This window comes from Juglans regia, chromosome 7 (genome assembly GCF_001411555.2).
Source record: "Juglans regia cultivar Chandler chromosome 7, Walnut 2.0, whole genome shotgun sequence".
Lineage (NCBI taxonomy): Eukaryota > Viridiplantae > Streptophyta > Magnoliopsida > Fagales > Juglandaceae > Juglans > Juglans regia.
The window spans coordinates 5,522,899-5,546,505 of record NC_049907.1 but is presented as its reverse complement, the minus strand read 5'-3'; the positions used below and the strand labels follow the sequence as shown (position 1 = coordinate 5,546,505).

At 33.3% G+C, this 23,607-nt stretch overlaps 3 protein-coding genes across 3 annotated transcripts; 1 reads left to right on the top strand and 2 right to left on the bottom strand.

The window, feature by feature from the left end:
* Positions 1–2,670: 2,670 nt before the first annotated feature.
* On the bottom strand, positions 2,671–5,194 carry LOC109013821 (cell division control protein 45 homolog). The gene has a single exon (XM_018996035.2). It carries the CDS (start codon positions 4,646–4,648, stop codon positions 2,867–2,869), a length of 1,782 nt encoding a protein of 593 aa, XP_018851580.2. The 5' UTR covers positions 4,649–5,194; the 3' UTR covers positions 2,671–2,866.
* Positions 5,195–7,609: 2,415 nt separating this feature from the next.
* LOC109013824 (RPM1-interacting protein 4-like) lies at positions 7,610–12,248 on the bottom strand. Its single transcript, XM_035691436.1, has 5 exons — positions 12,021–12,248; positions 11,858–11,932; positions 9,573–10,166; positions 9,014–9,202; positions 7,610–7,850 (listed from the first exon to the last, which is right to left on the bottom strand). Exons 2-5 carry the CDS (start codon positions 11,861–11,863, stop codon positions 7,821–7,823), a joined length of 819 nt encoding a protein of 272 aa, XP_035547329.1. The 5' UTR covers positions 11,864–11,932; positions 12,021–12,248; the 3' UTR covers positions 7,610–7,820.
* A 3,869-nt stretch (positions 12,249–16,117) lies between these two features.
* LOC108994615 lies at positions 16,118–22,652 on the top strand. Its single transcript, XM_035692661.1, has 2 exons — positions 16,118–17,073; positions 21,969–22,652. The coding sequence occupies exons 1-2, from the start codon at positions 16,788–16,790 to the stop codon at positions 22,331–22,333; spliced, it is 651 nt and encodes a 216-aa protein (XP_035548554.1). The 5' UTR covers positions 16,118–16,787; the 3' UTR covers positions 22,334–22,652.
* Positions 22,653–23,607: the final 955 nt, after the last annotated feature.

Genomic DNA, 23,607 nt, shown 5'->3' with positions numbered 1-23,607 from the left:
GCAGTTTAATTTAAGACACATGATATAAACCAATTTTATATTTAGTTTTTTTTTTTTTTTTTGTCAAAAACTATTAAGTATTCTACTAATGATGTGAAACTCTCATCTTATTATAACGACATGTAATTAAAATTGTTTGTGTAAAAATTAACTTTAATTGATACAATATCCTAAGATAAAATAAGAGTAGCTATTACCCAATTCCGAAAATTTTTAATAATTATTCTTTTAGTTTTTTAAGATAGTTTTGGGCCTTTTGGCCCATATAAATAAAAGAATTATTTTTACAAATTTCAAATAAATAAATCCAACAAAATTATTTTATAAAAAATAGACACCATCTCAAAAAATGTAAAAACTATTTATTCTTTTTTAATGAAATATATATTTTTTGTATAAATAAACCTATATAAAATTTATCTATTTAAAAGTTGTAACAAACATTACTTAAATATAAAATGAAAGGTACTAAAGCCGAAGCCAATTAGAATGCAGCCAATTTAACACACCAGATAAGCCTCACCCCCAAAACCCCACTTCTTTTTTTTTTTCAAATTGGCTTTGCCTGTTGTTCTCTTGCTTTTATTCTCTCTCCCCATCATGCACCGTTACCATTGGCATGTGTAGTGAAACATGTATCACTATATGTTTTGAGTTCAGAACCGAAACAAACAATGCACATTTTATCATTATAATTTTTTCAAATTTTTATATCAAATATAATAAATAATTTAATATTTTCAAATTTTAAAATAATAATAATATTAAAAAATAATATTCTAACAATATTTTTAATTTTCATCTCAACTTACTATCCAAATCACACCTAAATAGTATAACAATGCAAAAAAAATAACAATAATGAGGAATGCTCTCACCAATTGTGTGCATCTCCCTGAAGATCAAGAGTTCGTTGCAAAAATTATAACTATTCACCTAGGACTAGGAGCGCAAGAAGAAACTACATTACACTAAAATTCCAGAGCAAATAGGTCCAAAGCTTTCCAGAGAAAACAAAAAAATGTTTCAAAATTTTGATTTACAGGATTTTGGATTCTTTTGGCAAGTCATGTTACTTCACAATGAAAATGAATAACATCTAGGATGAAGTTTCTATATATATCTCTTTAGATTATTTTTTCCCCAAGCTAACTCTTTAGGTTATTTTAACTTCTACTTCTAGTCCCACTTAACCAATTATAGGATGCCATGTCAATGAAATTGCATTCTAGGACTACTCATTCTTTCTCAAACTCAAGGATACAACAGGGAACACAGCAACTAGCTCTGCCCATGACTGACGTTGGCAGTTACATTGGACCTGGGACAGGAATTTCATCTTTCCTTTTACCACAATCTAAAAGCTCCTTGACCAGAAAATCGACACAAGGGTATTGAGTGTTATTTATGTTTTAATCAGAAATGTGAACTTGTTTTTCTCAGATGGATTCAATAAATAACAGTAAAACTTAAACAGTAATTAGAGTCCTCATGCTTTACAGAAGATATTCCTTACACAGTTGTATTGCTTAATACAATAACAGTACATGGATATATGCATAAAAGACACTCAAAATTGATTATGAAAGTTTGAATGCAGCTTATGATTCAAGACATGACAAATAAGATCCTCACCACGAGGTACACAATGCATCGTTTCCCATTTACTCAAACTCGCACAATGCTTTGGAAACAGTGTTGCTAGTTTTACTCTGGACTAACTAGAATCTTTACAACGAAAAGTTGTTTAAGGATTCTACTAAGTTATCAGTAGAATCTTCACAACAAACTTAGAATTCGAAAAAAGAAATTTGATTCTTTAAGGAGAACAATGAAAATATATCTTACCAGAAAAGTTGTTTCCAACAGCAGTTGCCACAGCTATTATATGGCACTTGTCCTACATTATCATACCTTTTCCTAAAACCAGTGCCCTTACATTATCATACCTTTTCCTATATGTAATAATTATTTGTATCCTACTATTTAAAATGTGGCACTTGTATCACCCTTAGATCTTCATTTATATCTTAAGAGAAACATTTAAAGGTTGAAGGACAATGTTGGTTCATCGTAGTGGAATAAGAGTATGGTATATAGAATTTTCCATAAAATAAATTACATTTCTTATCCATTTAACATTATCAGGCATGTTTGCATGTTTCCAAAAGCAACAAATGCGTGTCATGTGCAGACGACTACACTCACCCATTGACATCCAAATCTTAAACCAGGTGGTAGATCTTCTTTCTTGAAATGACCTTAACAGTTAAATCACCCAGGAACCAAGATCATAACACAGTCATTATGAAATCATAGATATTGACCTACCATGAACTGAGTGCTGCTTCCAGAAATGTCCATCATTTTCTTTTGAGCGGGACTCTGAGTGCATGCATGTACATCTCATTTACTTTCCATGACAAATTTTTTACACATTTCAATTCTATTTATTAGGTGTAACATTTTACAACAGCTCAATGAGGAAAGATGAAAATGCACAAACAGAATTCAGAATTCAGAATTCGGCTTAGACAATTGACATTCATTCTCCTGCAGAAGGAACTACTGTTTCTAAACTAAGACACGCATATGTAACGAATGACAGCATATGCCTACCTGGAAGAGATTTTTGCACAAAAGGTAGTATAAACATCAGAATGTCAATCAGACAGTGTTTAAAAGAACAATAACAGAACTCAATTTCCAAGAGTCAGAAAGGACAATCACATTTACTCATACAAGATCAATTATAGCAAATAATTTATTGATCATCTCAGACATACTATAATGATGAAAAAAAAAAAGAAGCATGCTTAAAAAAACTGAGGGTTTTTGTTAGACATACATGGATTAAAGTCCTACATCAGAGTTTTTCAGTCAACCTGACCATAAAGGAATTAACTGCAGCTGCATCCAGGACAATCCATGAAGATTCAAACAACTCATGGAAAAATTCCACTCCGATCTCCTCAGCTGCATTTCTAAATGCAATTCCAAATGCATTTCCTTGAACTGCCCCAAGTCGAGGCTTCCCACAAACTCCTACAATCAATACCTTGTTAGGCTCTTGCGACAAGCAAGCACAGAGCAAAGGTTTCATCCTTGCTCCCTTCTCTCGCAAAGCATCCATCAGAAAATAACAAAATTTAGTCAAAGCTTGGGGATAGCCCAGTAGTTTTGTATCCACCGAATCTTCCAGCTTTACCCACCGAAATTTTCTTCCACTTCTTATACAACCACTCTTAGTTATTGATGTGCTTCCTTGTCTAAGAATTGCCCTCTGTATCCTAATTGCATGTTGCATTCCAGCTTTCAGCTTATCAATATTGCTCAAGGATAGAGCATCATAAGCTACGCCAAACTGCTTGGAAGCACAAGAGCCATCTGATTTCACAAAGGATTCAAGCAGTGCGGTAACTCCATACACCACATCTGCTGCTGACACCCTTGAGCGATAACTATGTAACCGCAAGAAACTCCGGTAGTAGAAATCGGTAAGCCCGTACTCAGGTAAAAACCTACCAAACTCATCTTTCATCTTTCGTTTTACTTCGAGATTCATGTACTGAAACTTCTGTTGGCAATCCACAAGAGCAAATCCCATCCGGGCTAGAAGAAGCTTGAGCTTTTTCATTCCATTATCGCTCCATGTTTTCAATTTAGTCGCAATATACGAAGAGCACAACATTGAATCAAATAAATTCCACTCCTGTAATAGCATTAGTCTCGGTTCATCTTCATATGCAATTCTAGACGCATTGGGTGCTTGAATTTTTGTCCCATCTTTGAGAGTCACCGAAGTTACTGCTTCCAAATTCCCAGAGCTGTTGATATGCTGTTCAAGCTCCATAACCCCAGCTTGGTACCTCTCATCAGTTAACCTCTCATGAACAAATTGATCAGTTAATGAAACACAAGCCAACCAAAGCAACTCATTCGTATTCTTCCTCAAAGAATGTGACAAATCATACATCAAACACCCAGACGGCTTTCCATGGAAAGTACCCATGTGATAATACTCCCTCTTCAGTTTACGGAACACATGAAGTGGGTCTTCCTTATTTTCTTCCGAAACCTTCCTCCGCTTCCTTGACCCACCCTCATCCTCCTCTTCCTCGCTTTCACTATCGTTCTCATCTTCACTCTCTGATTCCACATCAGGCTCATCATCGCTATTCAAATCACTCGCACTTGCCAGAGCCGAAACATCAAAATCATACGCCAAATCAGTCTGGTGCTCATCGTCCCGCGTATAAAGCACAACCACCCTATCGTTCTGATCACTCAAATTGTGCAAGTGAATAGGTCGGTGACTATCAACCACAAATACATGAGCTTCTGGGCCTAAATTCAGGATTTTCCTTAAATCCCGATGGCACCCCCAATTTATTAAAAGAATTGAAACGGGCTCTTTAGAAGAAGACAAACTCTGCCCAACGTATTTGTGAATTTCCTGAAACGATGAGACAGGATAACATGCGTATCGAATGGAATCAGATTCGAGGACATGGAAAATGATCTTGAGGGCACAGAGTGAATCCACGTCAGAGGTGGATGGGAATATGAGCAGAGGAGAGTACGAAGAAGCCGCCACAGATTCGCGAAGTTTTGCATAAAACGACTCAATCCTTTGCTCCCTCACCATAATACCACTCAACTGGGCATAGACGTAAACTAACCAAGATTTCTTTTTTATGAATGAAACATAAACACCAAATCAGTTTGCAAATTACCCATAAGCCCCTTCGGGTTTGCTTACATAATTGCTCAAATGGGTTCACGAACTTAAAGGCAATCAGCAGTTTTCACAAAGAAACCTTGGAAACCCATAGAAGAAATCAAAATCTCGAGAAAATTACAAAATAATTGACTAAGAAACTGATTGGACGATTCTGATTTCTACTCAATGGATGACCTCATGAAGGAATTGATTTATGAGTATATCAAATATAATCTAATTAGCTGTCTGAGGCAGAGAGAAATAAATAGAATTCTGGAGAGAGCGAGAGAGAGGAAGAGGAACTGGTAGAAATTATAAAATGAAAGAGAAGGGAAGTGGTGGAAAATGAAAAGGAAATTGGGACTCGAAGTACCTGAGATTTGTAAGAGTCCGAAGAGAAATTTCGGAGGTACTCTCACCGTTCAGCTCCACACTATCAGATCTCAGAAGAGAGAGAGAGAGAGAGAGAGAGAGAGATTTCAAAGTTTTGGGCACTTTCAGCTTTGAGTTTGAACCCTAAAATGCTTATGAAAATTTTTGAATTTTTTTAAAACCACCGCCAAAATTTTGGCGCTAGATTCGGGACCACTGGTTTTTGGAGCAATTATCAAATGTAGACGCCACTAGCATGAGCTCTCTTTTGTGTACTGATATAGTGCGGACGGAACACATGAAACCATCAAACGCTCCCAGAAATCCAATAGGGACTTAACACGTCATCAAAGGAATCTAGTAGTAGTTCCGTTAAAGATTCCAAATAAAAATTCTACCGACAACATCACACACATCTACTTAATTAATATGATTTGTTATTTTTATTCTTATATTTTAACGCTTAATTAATATAGCCTATGGCTTAATTCACATATCAACGTTATAAGGAAGTTTTACACCACACACATCTACTTAATTAATATGTGATTTGTTATTTTTATTCTTATATTTTAACGCTTAATTAATATGCATGTGTTTAAAAAAAATAATAAAAATAACAAATCACATATTAATTAAATAGATGTGTAATATAAAACTTTTATTTAAAATTTCTTGTAAGATATTGTATTATTATTTTATGCCGTATAAAAAATGAATGAAGAAGAAATAAACACTAGAATCCAATCATAATTATTAATTTATTTTTGTAAAACGAGACATAATTAAAAATTAATAGAAATATTACTGCTCATCTTAGATTTATCATTCATAATCTTATTGGCTAGCATGGCACGTTTTAAGTAGCTTTTTATGTTAGTCACTTAACAAAAAAAATAGTTAAAATGTGCGACTGAAAATGAAATATCTAAAATGAAATCACGAACAATATCTCTGCTTAAAAACAAATTAATAGTGTTATAAGGGTGTAAAACGGTCCGGTTCGGGGGGGTGATGGACATCATTTTGATCGTCGGACCGAACATTCATAGCTATCGGTTGGTTTGACCCAAATTTTTTTTTTAAATAAATTAATAAAAAATTTATTTAAATTACTAAATTAAAATTAAGTAAATTATAATATGTATTATATAACTAACTCATTAAAAAATATTTTATATGGTTAATGATAATAAATTACATCATTAACTTATATAATTAGTATATAAAAATAATATATTAAATTATTAAAAATATTTTAAAAATATATATAGGAGTTCGGTCATGTATGGTCTAAAATTTATATACCCCAGAACCAAACCGAATTTTCTCGGTCCATAATTTATAGGACTGAAACTGACCAGTCTGGTCCGATTGATTTTTTCGATCCGGACTGACCAACTTACAGCCCTATAGTAAACTTACGCCATGTACATGGATAACTAAATTTATTAAATGAATAATACTATTTATAGTTATCATATGTTGATGCATTATATATACAATAAGTATAACTTTTAAAAGAGTGTCAAAATTAGCATTTTAATTTCCAACACTTTGGTTGAGCAACCTAATCTCATATCCCTAAGGAAACTCATAAAATCCTCTTAAGTGGAAAAAAGAACCAAAGAGTTATTGTAGTGTGTGAAAAAAAAAACTGCACAATAAGTTAAAAGAAAATACTGTTAGTAAAACTAAAAAAAAAATAACTAAATTAAAAATATTATAAAGTAATTCAGTTAAATATATCATATTTTATTTGAGTTATTTTAATATTTAATAAAGTAAATTTTCTATAAAATAGTATTAGATACAGTATTAAAGTATGCAAACCGTGCATATTCTCTTTGAAAAAAAAATAACATACTATTAAAAAAATAATTTTATCATGTGGGTCACAAATTTATTGAAATTTTTAAAATTTGTATGCAAGATTTACACAACCTAAAATTATAAAAATAATTTATCCTCTAAATAAATAATTTTAGAGAAGCTCCCATTATAATGGAGCACCATGTAGGCCCTACTTTATAGTTCCTTTAATTTCAATTCATATAGATTCATTTTTAATTTTGGTCAAAGGCAATTTACAAAAAAAAAAAAAAAGATAAAAAAAAAAAGGGATAAAGAACATACACACGCTCCTAGCACTGGAAATGACCTGCTTAAAGCAAAAATTTCAATTCAAAAGCATAGGAGATTTTAAAGTAATTTTAAGACAATATTTTAGGTAAAAGCAATTAAAGCAAGGACTATAAAGTCGCCGCAACATATAATGAATAGATTTTTAAAAGAATATGTATCCGCTCTTTTCAGGAAAATATAAGAGTGTCTACTTGATCGATAGTTATAAAAATATTTTTTTTATATATTTTTTTAATATATTTAAATATATCAATTCACTTAAAATTATTTTATTCATTATTAAATAAAATAAATAAATAATGTCATTGAACGGTCAATTTAAGGCGGCAGATTAATTTTATTCAAAATATAAATATAATAGCAAAACCGAACATAAATAGTGCACCAATTTAGACCAGCTAAAGATAAAAGAAGGCATGCTCTTACATCAGAATTGCATGATTGTTAATACAAAGTAGCGGACACAGACAAAATGATCGCACTGTCGGAGAAGTAACTCAGCTTGGAGAGAGAGAGGGCGCATTCAAGGGTATTTACGGGTCCCACAGACCTTTGTAATTTATCTACAACTCCAAAGACATCATTTTCTGCCCCAAGGAAAGCAACTGCACTGAAAGATATATAGAGCAAGAGAACAGAAAAGCCAAACATCAGTTCCTTGCTAATCAATAGACTTCGATTCCGTTTGAATGTTAAAGTGAGTTGAGATGATAAAATATTGTTAGAATATTATTTTTTAATATTATTATTATTTTAGAATTTGAAAAAATTGAATTGTTTATTATATTTTATGTTGGGATTTGAAAAAATTGTAATGATGAGTTGAGATGAGTTGAGAGATGTTTGTCATCCAAACGAAGCCTCCTTTCTCGCGTTTGGATATTGTGTTTTTATTCTATTAGTTGTTAGTTTATATATACATATAAATATTTATATATAATATATAATTAATCCTAAAACGGTATATCATAATGCATCGGTACTGAAATATTCCATTCCAGTACTTAGACAAGAATAATCATCAAGACAAAATTTAAAATATTGGTTTGAATATATGAAATAGATTGAGATAAATTTAACTTTTTTATAAAAAATAATAAGTCTCATTAATGATTAGTTTGAAATGGATTGAAATCACTGGTTTTGAACCATGACAAATCGCCTCACATGGTTCAAGCTTCTTTGAGGGTCTAGACTATTAGGCCTCATTTGGTTACATTGATAATATGAGATGAGAAATCTATAAATAGTAATGAGATAATTTGTGAATAGTAGTGAAATAGTTTAAGTTACATATTTTATGAGTTTTTGGAAAATGAAAGAAAAAATTGAATAAAAAAATTATAAAATTAAAAGAGAGTTAAAATATAATTTTTATTTTGAGATTTAAAAAAGTTAAATAATTTTTGTGTTTTTTTAAAAGCTTGGAAAAGTTGTAGCAATTAGGTAAAAGATTAGATGAAAAATTTGAAAATTTAAAATTAAAAAATATTTGGTATTTAGATATTAAGATAAGATGAGATAAATTAAAAAATTTGTGAAACCAAACCAGCATGATTCATTCTGCCTTTTTTTTCTCTCTTTATTTTTTTATTTTTCTTTTAAATACTATAAGCATGGTAATGGGATGTGACATCCACCCCTTCCTCTTGTACCTTTGTTTTAAGTTTGATGAAAATTTTCTTATATTTAAAATTAAAAAAAAAAATAAAGCACTCAAACATGAGCCATTCATGAAAAACAGGCCAGAATTGATGAATGATAACAAATTACCTTAGCATTGTCATCAGCATCTTGGTTCCGCGTGTTGTTGTGATGTGTCTCAGGAGGCCCCGGTACCCTTCCCACCCCAATCTGCCTCTCCTCCCTCACTTTATTGAAAATGTGAGTAAAACCATCGGCTGATGCCGGGTTGTTCTCATCCCACTCACCAAATTTTGGAACAGCAGCACCTTTTTCAGGCTATCCAGACCAGATAGCAACGTACCAAAACAGTCAACAATAAAGTTTTAACAAAGAAAAATGATAGTAGTAGTCGTGAGTGTGTAAGTATCGTACAATTACTTTAAAAAAATAAATAAATACCAAACTTATATAAAAAGAAATTAATTTTTTAATAATGAATTATACTCTTTTTCAAAAAAATTATACGGTGTTTTAAACATTTCACGACTGTATATATCATAAATTAGACGTACAAAACACTGAATCCAGATTTAGTTAAAATTATCATTCCCTTTTTTAAGCTACCATACAAAATGCTCAAATGCATGCACATTTTCAAGTTTATCTTTGGCAGAAAAAAGGATATGAGATCGGAAAGAAAATTTACCGTTTCATCACCTCGAGTCTCTGATTTCATTCGGTTTCTTCCAGCAGTACCATGGCTACTGTCATATGAAGTCTTTCCTTCTGAAGAGTGTGAATTGACACCACCATCTCTCGCGGCCGGGACCCTTGCTTGGCGGAGTGGCGAACGATCAACACTATACTCGGATCCTTGATGATCACCACTAAACCTTGCAGGTCTTCTATGGGTTTCGCCAGAACTGACTCTACGGCCTCCATGACGTTGATGTCCTGATGACTCACTGCTAGCTCCACTTCCCGAATGCTCATGTCTGGCTGGAGAGTCAGTGAACTGCCTGAGGTCGCCATCTTCCCTGCTCCGAGGTTCATGCGTTGTTGATCTTCCTGTTCCTGGTCTTATAACTGCTTCCTCAAGTTCAGGTTCAGCTCTGGCTCTGGAAGTTGGACCTTGTTGAGCTGAAGATGAATGATCGGAGAGTAGATCGGGATTATCTTTAGGGTCATTGGGATTTATCATCTTGGTCCCACGACCCTTACGAGCCTTTTCAAAATAAGCCGTGTAAGGAACATTCTCTTCACTCTCCCAATCGCCAAATTTCGGTACTTGTGAGCGTTGCTGCCATATTGAAAACATGCTTCCACCATTACGTTTTTTATGAGAAAAAAAGAGAAGAAAGATTGAGCTTCTACCACTATGTTATGACAACATTGGATCAAATAACACTTTTTTCAAAGGGAGTTGGACGACTGTAAATATTATTTCTTTTATAAATAATAAATCAACGGTTTAATGGAAAGGGGATGAACATGATCATAAACTGAAATATCATGCATTAGACCTGAAAATGACGTCGAAACATTATAAGAACACAAAACCAAATTGCATGATGCCAACTAGCTGTTTAAAAGTTTTAAACATGTTTTACATCCATTGGTATATAAAATAGCTTTGTAGACGGACTTCAAATTACAATCCCTGTGGCCTCTCAAATTGATTAAAAAGAAAAATGATGGACAGGAACACAAACACACATGCACATGCACTAGAGTATGGAGATTGAGCCTCAAACAACAAGCTTTTTCATGACATGAAAATTTACTACCCAGCTAATTCTAGGAGAGTTAAAAGTTTTCAAATGTTATATATTAAAAGAATCACGGAGGTGCAAAACAATGAAACAAGTGACATTATTATTGTTTCTTTATAATTAAGTTATCCCTCAATGCTCTTTACATCTCTATGACCTCAACTTCTCACAGTTGCAGATCAAGATCCTCACTACATCTTCAGCCTACGCTTAATCCATTACCTATAATTAAAACCAGCATGCACATATTTACACAGATTAACAATGGCTATTAATTTTAGAATACTGACTGAAGGATCAACCATACATGTCGCAACCACATATCATCTTTCAAATGATCCTACTCTTTCTAAGAGGCAAAACTCTACAACCACAAGGCTGGTTGCACAGCCAGGTGCGTGCACACAGCTGTTTTGAGACCTTAGTAACCTTTTTAAGGACCAATTGATAGTAGAATTGTGGGTGTCGATGGTGTTCGGTTTAGCTTGTTGGGATCCATGAAAACAAGCCAAATACTCACTACATTGGAAGTAAGTTAACCAATTAGATGTGATGTGATTATCCATGGATAAAAGAATTGTTTTCTTCGAAAATACAAGGTTAAACCAAAGAAACCAGATTTGTAGACCATGACTTACCCAAGCTACCATGACTTACCCAGTACAAGTGCCAGTTGTATCTGCCCATCTTTTTATTTTAATTGAAACACCTTCATTATTCAAGCAAGAGTTCAAACTCTTTTTCCTATTTTTAACAAAGAATTCCAAACTTCTTAAGTTTTCAGCATCATATCTTTGCTGAGATTCTTAGTTATCAGATTTAGAAAACACTGATGCTTGGTTATCTCTGTAAGTACTCATCCAAACAAACCAAAAAACCATGAGCAAAACAGACCCAGATAAACTGAATCCCCCCACTTTGTTAGTGCTTCTTGATTCGTAACCAAAATTATACAAAAATAGCAGCATTGCTCATCAAAACAGAACGAAATAAGATAATTTTTCACAAGTTCCATTTCCACACAATAGCAGCATCACGTTATAGAAAAAGAATTGCATATGCTCGATTGGATGACTACTCATGCAAAGGTGGAACCAAATAAGAAAATACAATCTTAGAGCTAATATTATCAGAGCCTGATGAAAACACAAAAAGTTCCTTTCAAGTAAACAACCAAGCAGAAAGCAATATAGAGATGAAAAGAAGAGTATAAGCTTACAGTCATTGCTCTGTCCACCAAGCTTGGAATGAAAGGCAAAATTCTTCAAGAAGTTTTAGCTATTAGGATCAATCCCTACACAATTATTCAGAGTCCAGACAACAAAACCGACCCAGAAGAAAACTAAAGAGAAAGAGAGGATTTTGAAAAGAGGTTTATCAACCAGTTAACAGGCGTCACCGGTCATGTTTGAACATTCTCCACCTCTTCTCTCTGTAAAAGCTCTTTCTTCCTAGTTTGAAACGACTCTCTCTCTCTCTCTCTCTCTCTCGGAGTCACAACCATCACTACTGTTTAAAGATAACTTTTTGCGGCTTCCAGTGGGCTCCGAAATTGACTATAGAATTAAAAGCTCGAGACTGGCGTGGAAGAAACGAAACCAAACAATGGTAATCACCTGTTCCTTAAATGATTCGTCCAAAAAAAGCGACCGTTTAGTGGCTGGTCTTCTTCCTTAACGCCGTTACTGTTAATGGCGGCTGACTTCGGCATCCATTGGAGGGCGACGGAGAAGCATTGTTTATCTTCTTCCGTCTGAATACGGGTCCTCCTCTGTTTTATCTGGGAAACATATCTGCTGAGCGCTGACCTCCATGGTTATTTATGCTATGTATTGATATAAAAACCAAATATATTAGTTAAAAAGATATTATTTAATTTAATATATAAAAAATATTTAATTTTATATAAAAATATATATTTAATTTAATTTTCCGCTAAAAATATATTATTTAATTTAATATATAAAAAAATATTTTATTTTATATAAAAATATATATTTAATTGAATTTTCCGCATATTTACGCATCAAATAAATAGGAATTAGGCAGTCAGAACTTCAAAACATTCCATCTTATATTACGGACACACGTTGATGCTACTGCCGACAGTGTTTATTTTATTTTATTTTTTTATTTTTTTGGTTTTTTGAATGAGAATTTCTGCAGGGATTCAATTTTATGAGACTGGTTTTGCACCACTCATCCACATTTACGTACCGACAGGCTTCCAATTCTCAATAAATAAAATAAAAATATCTTTATACATCACAAATATTGTATATTCCTATATCTCAATGTAAAAGCTTAGATGCCACTGATCTCCAACGCACCTATGTATAAATAGATATTTTCATAAAATAAATTTAAAAATTTAAAAATCAAATATATATATATATATATATGTGTATATAGACAATCGCACATATATCTAAACCATAATTATTAGACAAGTTTTGAAGTTGGTATCAAAATTGTTCAACCTTTCAAAAAATATTTAATGTGGTACATCATATTGTAAAATTATTTTTATTATAAAATAGATCTAACGCATTACATAAAACCACGTCAGTTTATAAATTTACTTTTGTGGGCTGTAACACTATTAAATTAATAATACATATTTGTTAGTGCATTTTTTTTTTTTTTTTTGCCTCAATAGTATTGAAGTGTTCCATAAGTATGAGAATGTTATTTAAACTCGGCAATCTATAAAGGATATAGTATACACAAACACCATTTATTCCAATGTTTTTAAATCCTAAATTGCTTTGGAAGCCAAACTCTGACTTCTAGTTTAGACAACAAGACAAGTCAAGTCAACAAATAGCACATGTAAAACTAGGAGTTTTATAAGTATGTCAATGCAATTTAGGTATGAACTTAGATTTTAGATATTAGTCAAGATGATGTGTAGAAGAAAAGGGACTTGACATTTGTACACTTACACATCTATCGTACGTTCATACCTCCAAGTTGGTTGCCAATCAATTCAGTTTACCAGCTCTCCAACCTCATAAAAGTTGCTCCACAACGTCTTTGAACTTCGAAGATGGTCTTCTAGGTCAAGAACCAGATTGCACTTCCCCATTTACATTCTAAGCAATTTGTTTCTTTTCCTATTTGTTGATATGAAAAAAAAAAAAAAGAAAACATCTCACCTGTCAAATGTGTCGTCGAGTTTAAACTCGTCGAATGGTTCTAAGTTAATATCCATTGCTCTTTTTTTCTTGTTAGGATAGGAAATTCAGCATTTTACATCTTAGACTTATGTCTCATTAGATTCGAATCTTCGAATTAGAAAGTTATTGTCATTGAACACAGTATCTAGATCTAAAGAATAAATAAATTTTCTGCATTATATAAATTAACTTATAATTATCTTTTAATAGTAATTTATAGTGATCTATCTTGTTCACATCTTAAAATGTCTTCTCATTTAAAATGCGTGATAAAACAAACTTAAATAAGATATCAAAATTTGAAAAAAAATTAAAATTGGTACGTTCGTTAAAGATCATAGGCATGCCGTTTACATGAATAACTTGCTCACAAAAATAAAATAAGCTTCAACCCAAAGCCAACCCATACAAGAATTTGACCGAGCCCAAAGAACTAAGCTCAGTCTCATCATTCCGGTTGTTTCTCTCTTATAGATGGTGAGTGTGTAAGTGTCGTATAGCCACTTCAAAAAAGAATAGAGTCTATTATTAAAAAAATAATTTCTTTTCATATGAGTCACGTATTTATTCACTTTTTTCAAAGTGACTGTACGATACTTGTACACTCATGACTGCAATTATCATTTCTTATTTTCTAAAGGATAATGCTAGGATGACTATATGTCCGCCAAATGTGTACATTAGTGTAAATGAGTTTTTTTAATTATTTTTTAAACATATTTAACCCTTAAGAAAGAAATAAATAAAATATGAGTGAGCACATTTGATGAGCATATTTAGTAGTCATATTATCATTTTCCTTTTCTAAATTTTAAATATTAAATAGTAATGTTTCGTATGAAGGGTAATGCTAGATATAGTAGTAAAGTATGTAAGTCTTGCGTCTTCTCTTTGAGAAAAAGTGATGTCTACTATTAAAAAGTAATATTTACATGTAAATCTCAAATTTATCTACATTTTTCAAGAAAAATACATGAAACTTGAATATTTTAAAATTGTAAGTATCATTTCTCTAATATAAAAGACAATATTTCATTATTGGAACTATTTTCCTATGAATGATGAAACATTATGGTTTATTTTGATTTGTTTTTAATTGTAAAAACTAATCTCGTTTGTTTTCAGAAAACATCTCATCTCATCTCATCTAATCTCATCTAATCATTACAACTTTTCCAACTTTCAATACAAAATAAAATATGAGAGATTATAATAATTATAAGAGACGAGATATTTTGATTTTGTATAATCAAACTTACCCTTATTCTCATACTAATAGTCAACTACACTTCATCACGTTCTGAATCCTCAACACACTTTTCTAATTTCTCTAAGAAGTATTACTTATCATCTTTTAATGCGAGATTGATTGGAAAACTTATTTTCATTCTTTACATATATTTCAATCATTTGATACAAAAATAAGAGAACGACCATTGAAATGGTGGTAAACAACATTTAACTGTATCTCTAACATTTTTTTAAAAAATGTAATTGAGCTCCAATTGGAATTTAAAAGCCAAGTTCCAAGCCCAAACAATACCCACACGGGGGATCGGATCCTCTAAAAACTAAAATAAAATATGATTTATTACGATTAAAGTACGATTTTTATCTATAATTTATCACTAACTTTTTATTTTATACTTTCATTAGAAAAAACTTTATTTTATATCCTAAATTATTTATTTTTTCAATCTATATCTTTAACTAACATTTGACTGTTAAGATAAACGTGAACCTTAAAATTCTCATTCATATTAATAATCATATCTAAATATTTCCCAACTTGTGTCTAAATGAATGATATAAATCAAAATATGTAATAGCTTAAGATATAATTTCCTAAAATTTATAATTTAAAATGTAAAATAAAAAACAAGTAATGCTTCGTAGTGAAAATATTGTTCTTTCTACAATAAATAATAAATATAAGAGCAACAAAATAAAATAATAAAAATTCTGTATGTAGTCATTTTGTGTATTTATATTTATTGCAGACTTTGTTGATTTGATTAGTTGCATCATTTTTTTAATATAAAATAAATTTAGAGTTTCACCACATCAATAGAATATATAAAAAATATATAAAAATAATTATATATAATATAATGAATTGAGATCAACTCTAAATCTAAACAATCCTTAAGACTTTTACACAGTAAAATTACATATAATTACTAGTCAGAAAAATAATTTGAAAAGAAAGTTTTCTCTTGCGACACTTGTAAACTTCAATCATCTGCCCCACTGGTACCAACCAAGTTCAAAAACCTTGTCATGAGTTATCATTCGCCGCTATGCTATGCACGTGATGACATATGGCTCTGTGCCCCTAAATCCTAATGCCTTCCACTGTTCCAGTCTTCCACAGTTCCACTACTGAATCCTCCCTTTTACGCCTCCAATTCTAATTGCTTCTCTATTAATTTTTCTCTTCAAGTGTACTTTATGACTTTGATGCCCAGCTATTTTCTGTTCTTTTCGCCCCTAATACTTTTTCTCTTGCAAAAAGTAAGCCCATTTGCATATTTCACCCCACCTAATCACCAAACTCAAATTACCAAACTACTTGGTCTCTGCAAAAAAACTTCTTTCTACATATGGATGCATGCATGAATCTGTGTCCTTAAATCTTCATTTATTGGGGATAAAACCAGGTTTTGTATGGTGGGTTTCATTTATTTCCTTGTTAAGTCTAAACCTATTTAGGAAAGTTAAGGCTTTGCGTTAGCGGTTCAACTTTTTGTTAAGATCAGATATGGTGTTCTTCTTGTTGCAATAGAAATCAGAAATGGGCATCGTTTTTTCCTTTCTATTTATGGACAAGTCTAGAGATCTTGAAGCTTCGTTTCTTTAAAGTATAAAACTGGTCTATTGGAGTGGGTTTCTGTAAATTGGCATTGGAGGAAAACCCTACTCCTTTTCAAAGTACCGGCAAGGTTTGTATATCTCTGTTTAAGAAGAGAAATGATTCAATTGTTGTTCTTGGTTTTGTTCGCCGAGGCTGCTGTGGCATTCCTTCTATTGGTCAAAATTGGGCCATTGAGAGATCTTGTCATAAAGACTTTGGATCAGCTGAAGATGGGGAAAGGTCCTCCTACAATGAAAACCATAGCTGGTACTATGTCTGTGATTTTCCTATCAAGCCTCATGAGCATTGTTAAGATCCAGAATAAGGGTGCAAAGCTTGGTACCATGTCACCCATGGATCAGGTTCTATGGAGGACGCATTTGCTTGAGGCTTCTCTCATGGGTATGCTTCTTCTCTTCCTTCTTTTGCATTCTTTTTCTTGTCAATATCTTGTTCTTTTTTTTTTCTTTATTTTTGTAGATTTCACCACTTAGATTTCAAGTTTTGATTCTTCTTGTTCATTTTATAAAATTTAATCTTGCAAAGTAACTTGGTTTTAAATCAAAACGACTGAGGTTCCCTAGTAATAGATTTGATAGCATGAAGAGAAGTACACTGCCCACCTCTCTTCCACCTTCCACCCAGGTCCCCTATAAAATGAGGCATATAAATTTAATTTAATTTTCAGATTGTGCTTCTCAGTTGTTTCTGAATTGAAAATTTAGGGGAATTGTGTAGGATGTTTAAACTATTTTAAGAAAATGGTTGAAAAAAGATAAGAGCATAGCTCTTTAAAAACCCTGATGTGGACCGAGACAATGAGAAATGAAATGAAATTTTACCATAGGATGTGGCCCCGGATGCTGTAGAATGAACACACGTGTGGCTGAACAGGGATGCTAGAGGCCTTTTCGAATTGAATGAGGAGGCATTTTTACAGAAGCTGAATAAGCACGATCATCTTCATTTTTTTTTTTTGTGATGTCGGGAACCTCTCCAATCCCTGCAGAGTAAATCTCGGTCCCGTGCACCACACCCTCGAAAGTTTCCTTACATAGAACTGGTTAAATTGTTGGCTTTTTACTAGGGAGTGTGGCCCCAAAGGATTGTTTGCACCCATGAGGTGTTGAACCTTGGATCTTTTTTTTTTTGATAGGTAATAAGTAATTCATTGATAGAAAGATAGGCATAGCCCAAGTACACTAGGGGTATACAAAGACATACACCTATTTAGGAACTAGAAACAGTTAAATTGAACCTTGGATCTTAAAGGGAGTGATACCTCAAGACCAAGTCCTTCACCACTTGGGCCAAACCCTTGGGGTTATCTTCAACCTTTTGGTGGTGGACATCTCACCTCTATGTAGTACAGCCTAGATTTCAACCTATTAAAATAAGTTGTGTATGCTGCTTCAAACTACTGGTTCCTGATGAGTCAAACCCACTAAGCATTCAGAGTTACTATTTTTCCTTCGAAAGACAAAATGTGCTTTTTCTCCAGAATTGCAAAAGGTACAGCAAAGTAATCTACCATTTATGCATCTAGAATTTAAGTAAAGAATCCTATTGGCCATGACCGGTGACAGCATGTTCAACGCTATTACTGCTGAGTTTTCTTGTAGAAGAAAAATAATTTGTCCGAGTATTTTTGACTTGCGTTTTAGATCTTTTAAATTGATCAGTATGTGATAATCCATCAAACTGAGAGTCTTACTCCTAGTGAACATATCACAAAGGTCTTAATTTTTTCTGGAAAAATATGTAGGCTGATCATTAGTAATATTCATTGATCGATCATTTGATTGCTAGTATTATGGCTTGTCTTAAGCCTATTGGCCATGACCGGTGACAGCATGTTCAACGCTATTACTGCTGAGTTTTCTTGTAGAAGAAAAATAATTTGTCCGAGTATTTTTGACTTGCGTTTTAGATCTTTTAAATTGATCAGTATGTGATAATCCATCAAACTGAGAGTCTTACTCCTAGTGAACATATCACAAAGGTCTTAATTTTTTCTGGAAAAATATGTAGGCTGATCATTAGTAATATTCATTGATCGATCATTTGATTGCTAGTATTATGGCTTGTCTTAAGCCTGACCAAAAAAAGTGGTATTTTTCACCTGGTTCTGTCAATTACTGTGATATTTTAAAAGCATAAACATATTAGCTTTAAGTTTTGTTATGCAGTTCCATGTGTAGAAAATCTCTAGACTAAAGCTAATATTAAGATGATCTTTACTTTTGGTATCATGGGAATAGACAAGAAATGAAGAATGAGGAACTGAGGCAATGATTGTGTCTCGTATCAATTACCCATAAGTGACTGGAATCAATTGCTTAAAGAATTTGCAAACGCTGACCGTAATTTGAATGGTCAAAAATTATATGTATCTTTCTCATTTGGCACAGTTTAGCCCTTTAGAGCATTTGTCGTAACCTTCTCGTGCAAAGATCTTTCACTTGCAAGACCAGAGAAGTCATTTTTTTAATATAAAATAAATGGTGAGTTCCGCCACATCAATAGAGTGCGCAAGGAGTACGCAAAAGTGACTGTATGTAGTAGAATTGAAAAAATAATGCTAACCCTGAGGGCTAGCTCTGCTAGTCCGGCCTTGGGTTTGCTCCTCAATGGTCACTAGTTTGAGTCCCCTTAGGGCCACTAGAGGTTTACCTGGTCGTTAACTTCAAGGCCCCATGGGATTAGTCGAGCTGCGCACAAGCTGACCCGGACACCCATGGTTATAAAAAAAAAAAAAACTTGCAAGACCAGAGAAGAAGAAAGACTTTACCTAAAGCAGAAAGGCTGGTGACAAAGACCTGAGTTTTTCTAGTTCAACTTTTTGACCAAATTCAACACAAAATCTATGATTGATAAACATGGCCAATAGAATTAATTCTCTTGAATGATGGCCTTGATGATTGTATACAAATGGAAAAATGCATTAGAATAATGTATTCAACTGTGAATTGTGAACTCATTTGAAGTTTAATTTATGTTTACCCATATATATGCACAAACACACATAGACACACACGTACATATCTATATGTGCTTGCATATATATATATATATATATATAGAGAGAGAGAGAGAGAGAGAGAGAGAGAGAGAGAGAGAGAGAGAGAGAGATATGTCTAGGCATTTACATACATAGTTGTGTCTACATAAATATAATTACATGGACTTGGATGAAATATCATTTCCTTAAAGAAGTTGAGGATGGGTTGCAGGGGATTTTGATAGTATTCTTCATAAATATTTTTCTCAATAAGATATGAGTTTTATGTAAAACATAGGTAAAATATAGAGGGGAGAAGGAGCTCTCTTCTATGATTGAAAGAGAAAGCAACTGGAACAAATAGGAACCTCTCAAGTAGGAGTAGACTTTGATGAAACCTTTGCACCTGTTGGAAGACTTGAATCCATAAGAGTCCTCTTAGCCATTGCATGTCATTTGAAGTTCAAGCTTTACCAAATGCATATTAAGAGTGCATTCCTTAATGAATATTTACAAAAGGAAGTTTATGTTGAACAACCTAAGGGGTTCATTGATCCCATATATCCTGATCATATGTTCAGAATAAACAAAGCTCTTTACAGGTTAAAGCAAGCTCCTAACTTGGTATGATAGACTCACTGCCAATCCTATGGACCATGGTTTTACAAGAGGGCTATTGGAACTTTGTTTATTAGAAGATGCAATGAGGCTTTTCTTGTTGCTCAAATCTATGTTGATGACATAGTAAGTGACAAAATAAAACATATAAAAAACAAGGCAAAGATTTGGTGACAAAGGGAAACCCTTTAAAGAACTCTTTAAAGGTAAAACCACTCCAGGTAGCCTTCTAAGAACAACCCAATTCCACTATTTGAAGATCAATACAAGTAAGTTTCTTACAAATCCTTTGTAATATGATTCCCTTACGTGAAAAGACAAATTGGTAGTTTTGTCCCTACCACAGTACTAGCCATAACCTCTAACAATCTTCAAACTTGCCTTTTTCTCCTAGAATCTCCAGTGGCTGAGCACTCTTCAGAAATATCACCAAGCAACAGAAGCATAAAGATTTGTTTTTCGGTCCAAGAAGTTTTGCATACTCATAGGCACAGAGGAGCATTTTCTCTTATTTTTCAGCTTCTTAACTTCTTGGCACTCGTGCTTATGGTCGAGTAACCCTCTCAAAAACTGTAGGTCATATAGAGTAAGTGGATATCTCCTGCCTTATCATGTCTTCATAGAGTCAATTTGAAACTCTAAATTCGTGCAACAGATAACACTGCAAGAGTCCTGTCATGATGGTATGCTGACAAGCTTATATTGGGTTTGAAATGCAGATAATTCTTATCTCTTTGCTGGAGCTCGATTCTTATCCCTGAAACAACTCTTATAGATATGTCTAAACACTTACATAATCACTTCAAATCTCCTCTAGCTTATCAAACATTATCCCACATTTTGACTACTGAATATATGCCAACACAAAAACCTAACAAACATGAAGCTAAACTGCATTTGGCAATTCAGTGTCAAAATACAAGTTAAGACATCAAATCTATACTATTACATTTAACATGAAGCTAGGGCTTGAATGAATCTCGTTCTCAGAAAATTATCAGCAAATTCAATAGTGCCAAGGATAGCATATATCAAGTCCTGCATCACAAACTCCAGCTCAGTTCAGTTAACAAGTTTGAGCATTCATAAAGCGTCTTATAAGGTTATCCATCAATTGTTTCTTAACCCAAGATAAACTGCCAACAGCAATTCATCACAAGTTAACAGAGTCATTATGGCAATACAACCAAAGATAAGAGTTTAACGGTATAAGCACACAGGCTGTAGTCTATCACCCCACCAAAGGATGGATAAATATCAAAGCTTCTCTGGTGGTTGAATGATGCGGAGTATTTTCTTTTACCCTAGGCTGGGCTATGAAATAATCCAGCTTCATTTAATCTTTTAATATAATTTCTTCAACGTAATGAATTGTGGTTAGAAGCCACTGTTCTGCCTTTCTCCAATTCAAGCTTCTCCGGTGTTGTATGCTCAACAATTTCAGTGTGATCATGTTTTGAAGCACATTGTTCTTAGTTTTCCAAAGTGCAGTGAGCATTTAAGTTAATTGTACTTTTCCTTCAACTATTAAGCATTGCTTCTCTTATGGTGATGTGATGCATCGTGATTGCTGAAAGACTAGTAATATCTGAAGCAGCTGCTAATTATATGGTCTTCTTTAGCTTCCTTTTAAGATCTGTCCCACCTGTGTTTCTGAAAGCCTTTACTTAATTTGCAGGTTTTACCCTTTTTCTTGGATTCATAATTGACCGTGTACACCATTATCTCCAAAAGCTTAGTGCGTTGAGGAGTAGTGTGGGAGCTTCAAAAGGGGAAGTTGAAAGGCTTCAAAAAGAAAAGATGCATCTCAAAGAAAATGAAGAGAAATCTTCAAAGGAGATAAAGCTGCTGCAAGAAGAAATTGCAACTCTATCAGAGAATTTGAAAAAGCTGAAGCTAGAATCTCAAAATAAAGATAAGAAGGTTGAAACTGCCGAAAGCCATGTCGCAGCCCTTCAAAAACAAGCGGCAGATCTACTTCTTGAATATGACCGTCTATTAGAAGACAACCAAAATCTTCAGACTCAGGCTCTTAGGTATTAATTTTGAAAGGCATCGAGGATTCAAGTTTTGGCCGGAAATGGTTTTTGTTGATGAATCAACTCCTTGTTGCGAGGAAAGGGTGTTTCTTTGGCCCTTCCAAGGGGAAAAGTGGATGGAATAGCTTCTTTTTTTTTTTCTTCTCATAGTTTTGGTCCAATTGATTGAAATTTTTGTAGTGTTCTTATAATTTTAGTAGTCTACCTCGATGCTGTTTTGGTTGATGCCAACTGTTCTTCCCTTTCAGTTTTCTGGAACAGATGTTTTGTAACTCAATTTAGATTGCTAATGAAATGCTTATCTCGAGCCAGCTGCCTAGGCAGACAACTAGCGTACCTTAATTTGTCCTTGTAATACTCTCTAACTGTTTGTTGGTTGCTGAGATGTGATGCATACACCAGCTTTGCATTAGTATTCTTTTTCAGAAAAAGCTTTTAAAACACTTCTCTTTGGGTATGGGTACCCTTTTATTGTCTGTGTCATGAAATGTCTCCATTTTGTTAATTGTGTGTTTGCATTTATAATTAGAAGTTAAATTTATTATTGACCTACTAAATCGATTGAATACATTAGTTTTATTTCAAACTTGAGATTTGGCCCATCTATTCTCTATTTAGTCTAGAGCAATGCTTTATTTTTATCAAGAAATTATAATATCAATCACCGGTTAATGTTTTTTTGGTAATCAGTATAGACCACTTCATTGATTATCAACCATTACAAACTTTATCTGTCAAAATTAGACTTATAATCGATTGTGGAACATGCATCTTCCATCCAAATTCTCTCATTTTCACGTGATATAGCAAATTTTGCTAAACTATGAGCTAGCTACTGCATTTGCTTCCCTATAAACAAAACTCACATTCCAACCAGGATTTCCATGAAGCATACATCTGTTATCTTCAATAATCTGTCCAAGTTTGGTTCAGTCCTCTTCAACCCATTAGTAGCTTGAATGATGTTCTTAGCATCCCCCTCAAAAACAACGCGGGAGAATCCCATCTCAGTGCATAACTCCATAGCCCTTCTTAGAGAATGTATAAGCTTCAGCAGCATCCGCAATAGTAAGAAAATTGTATCTCAAACATAGAGAAAGCATAGGATCTCCTTCAGAATTTCTTACAATGATCCCAATGCTCACTTTTATATTTTTATTGTCCACTGCTGCATCCCAATTTGTCTTCATCACATCCAAATCAGGTTTAAACCACTTGGCACTGTTTCTTGCAACTTATGAGTTAGCTTCCCTTTCACTTGGCAGATCCTGAGCATGC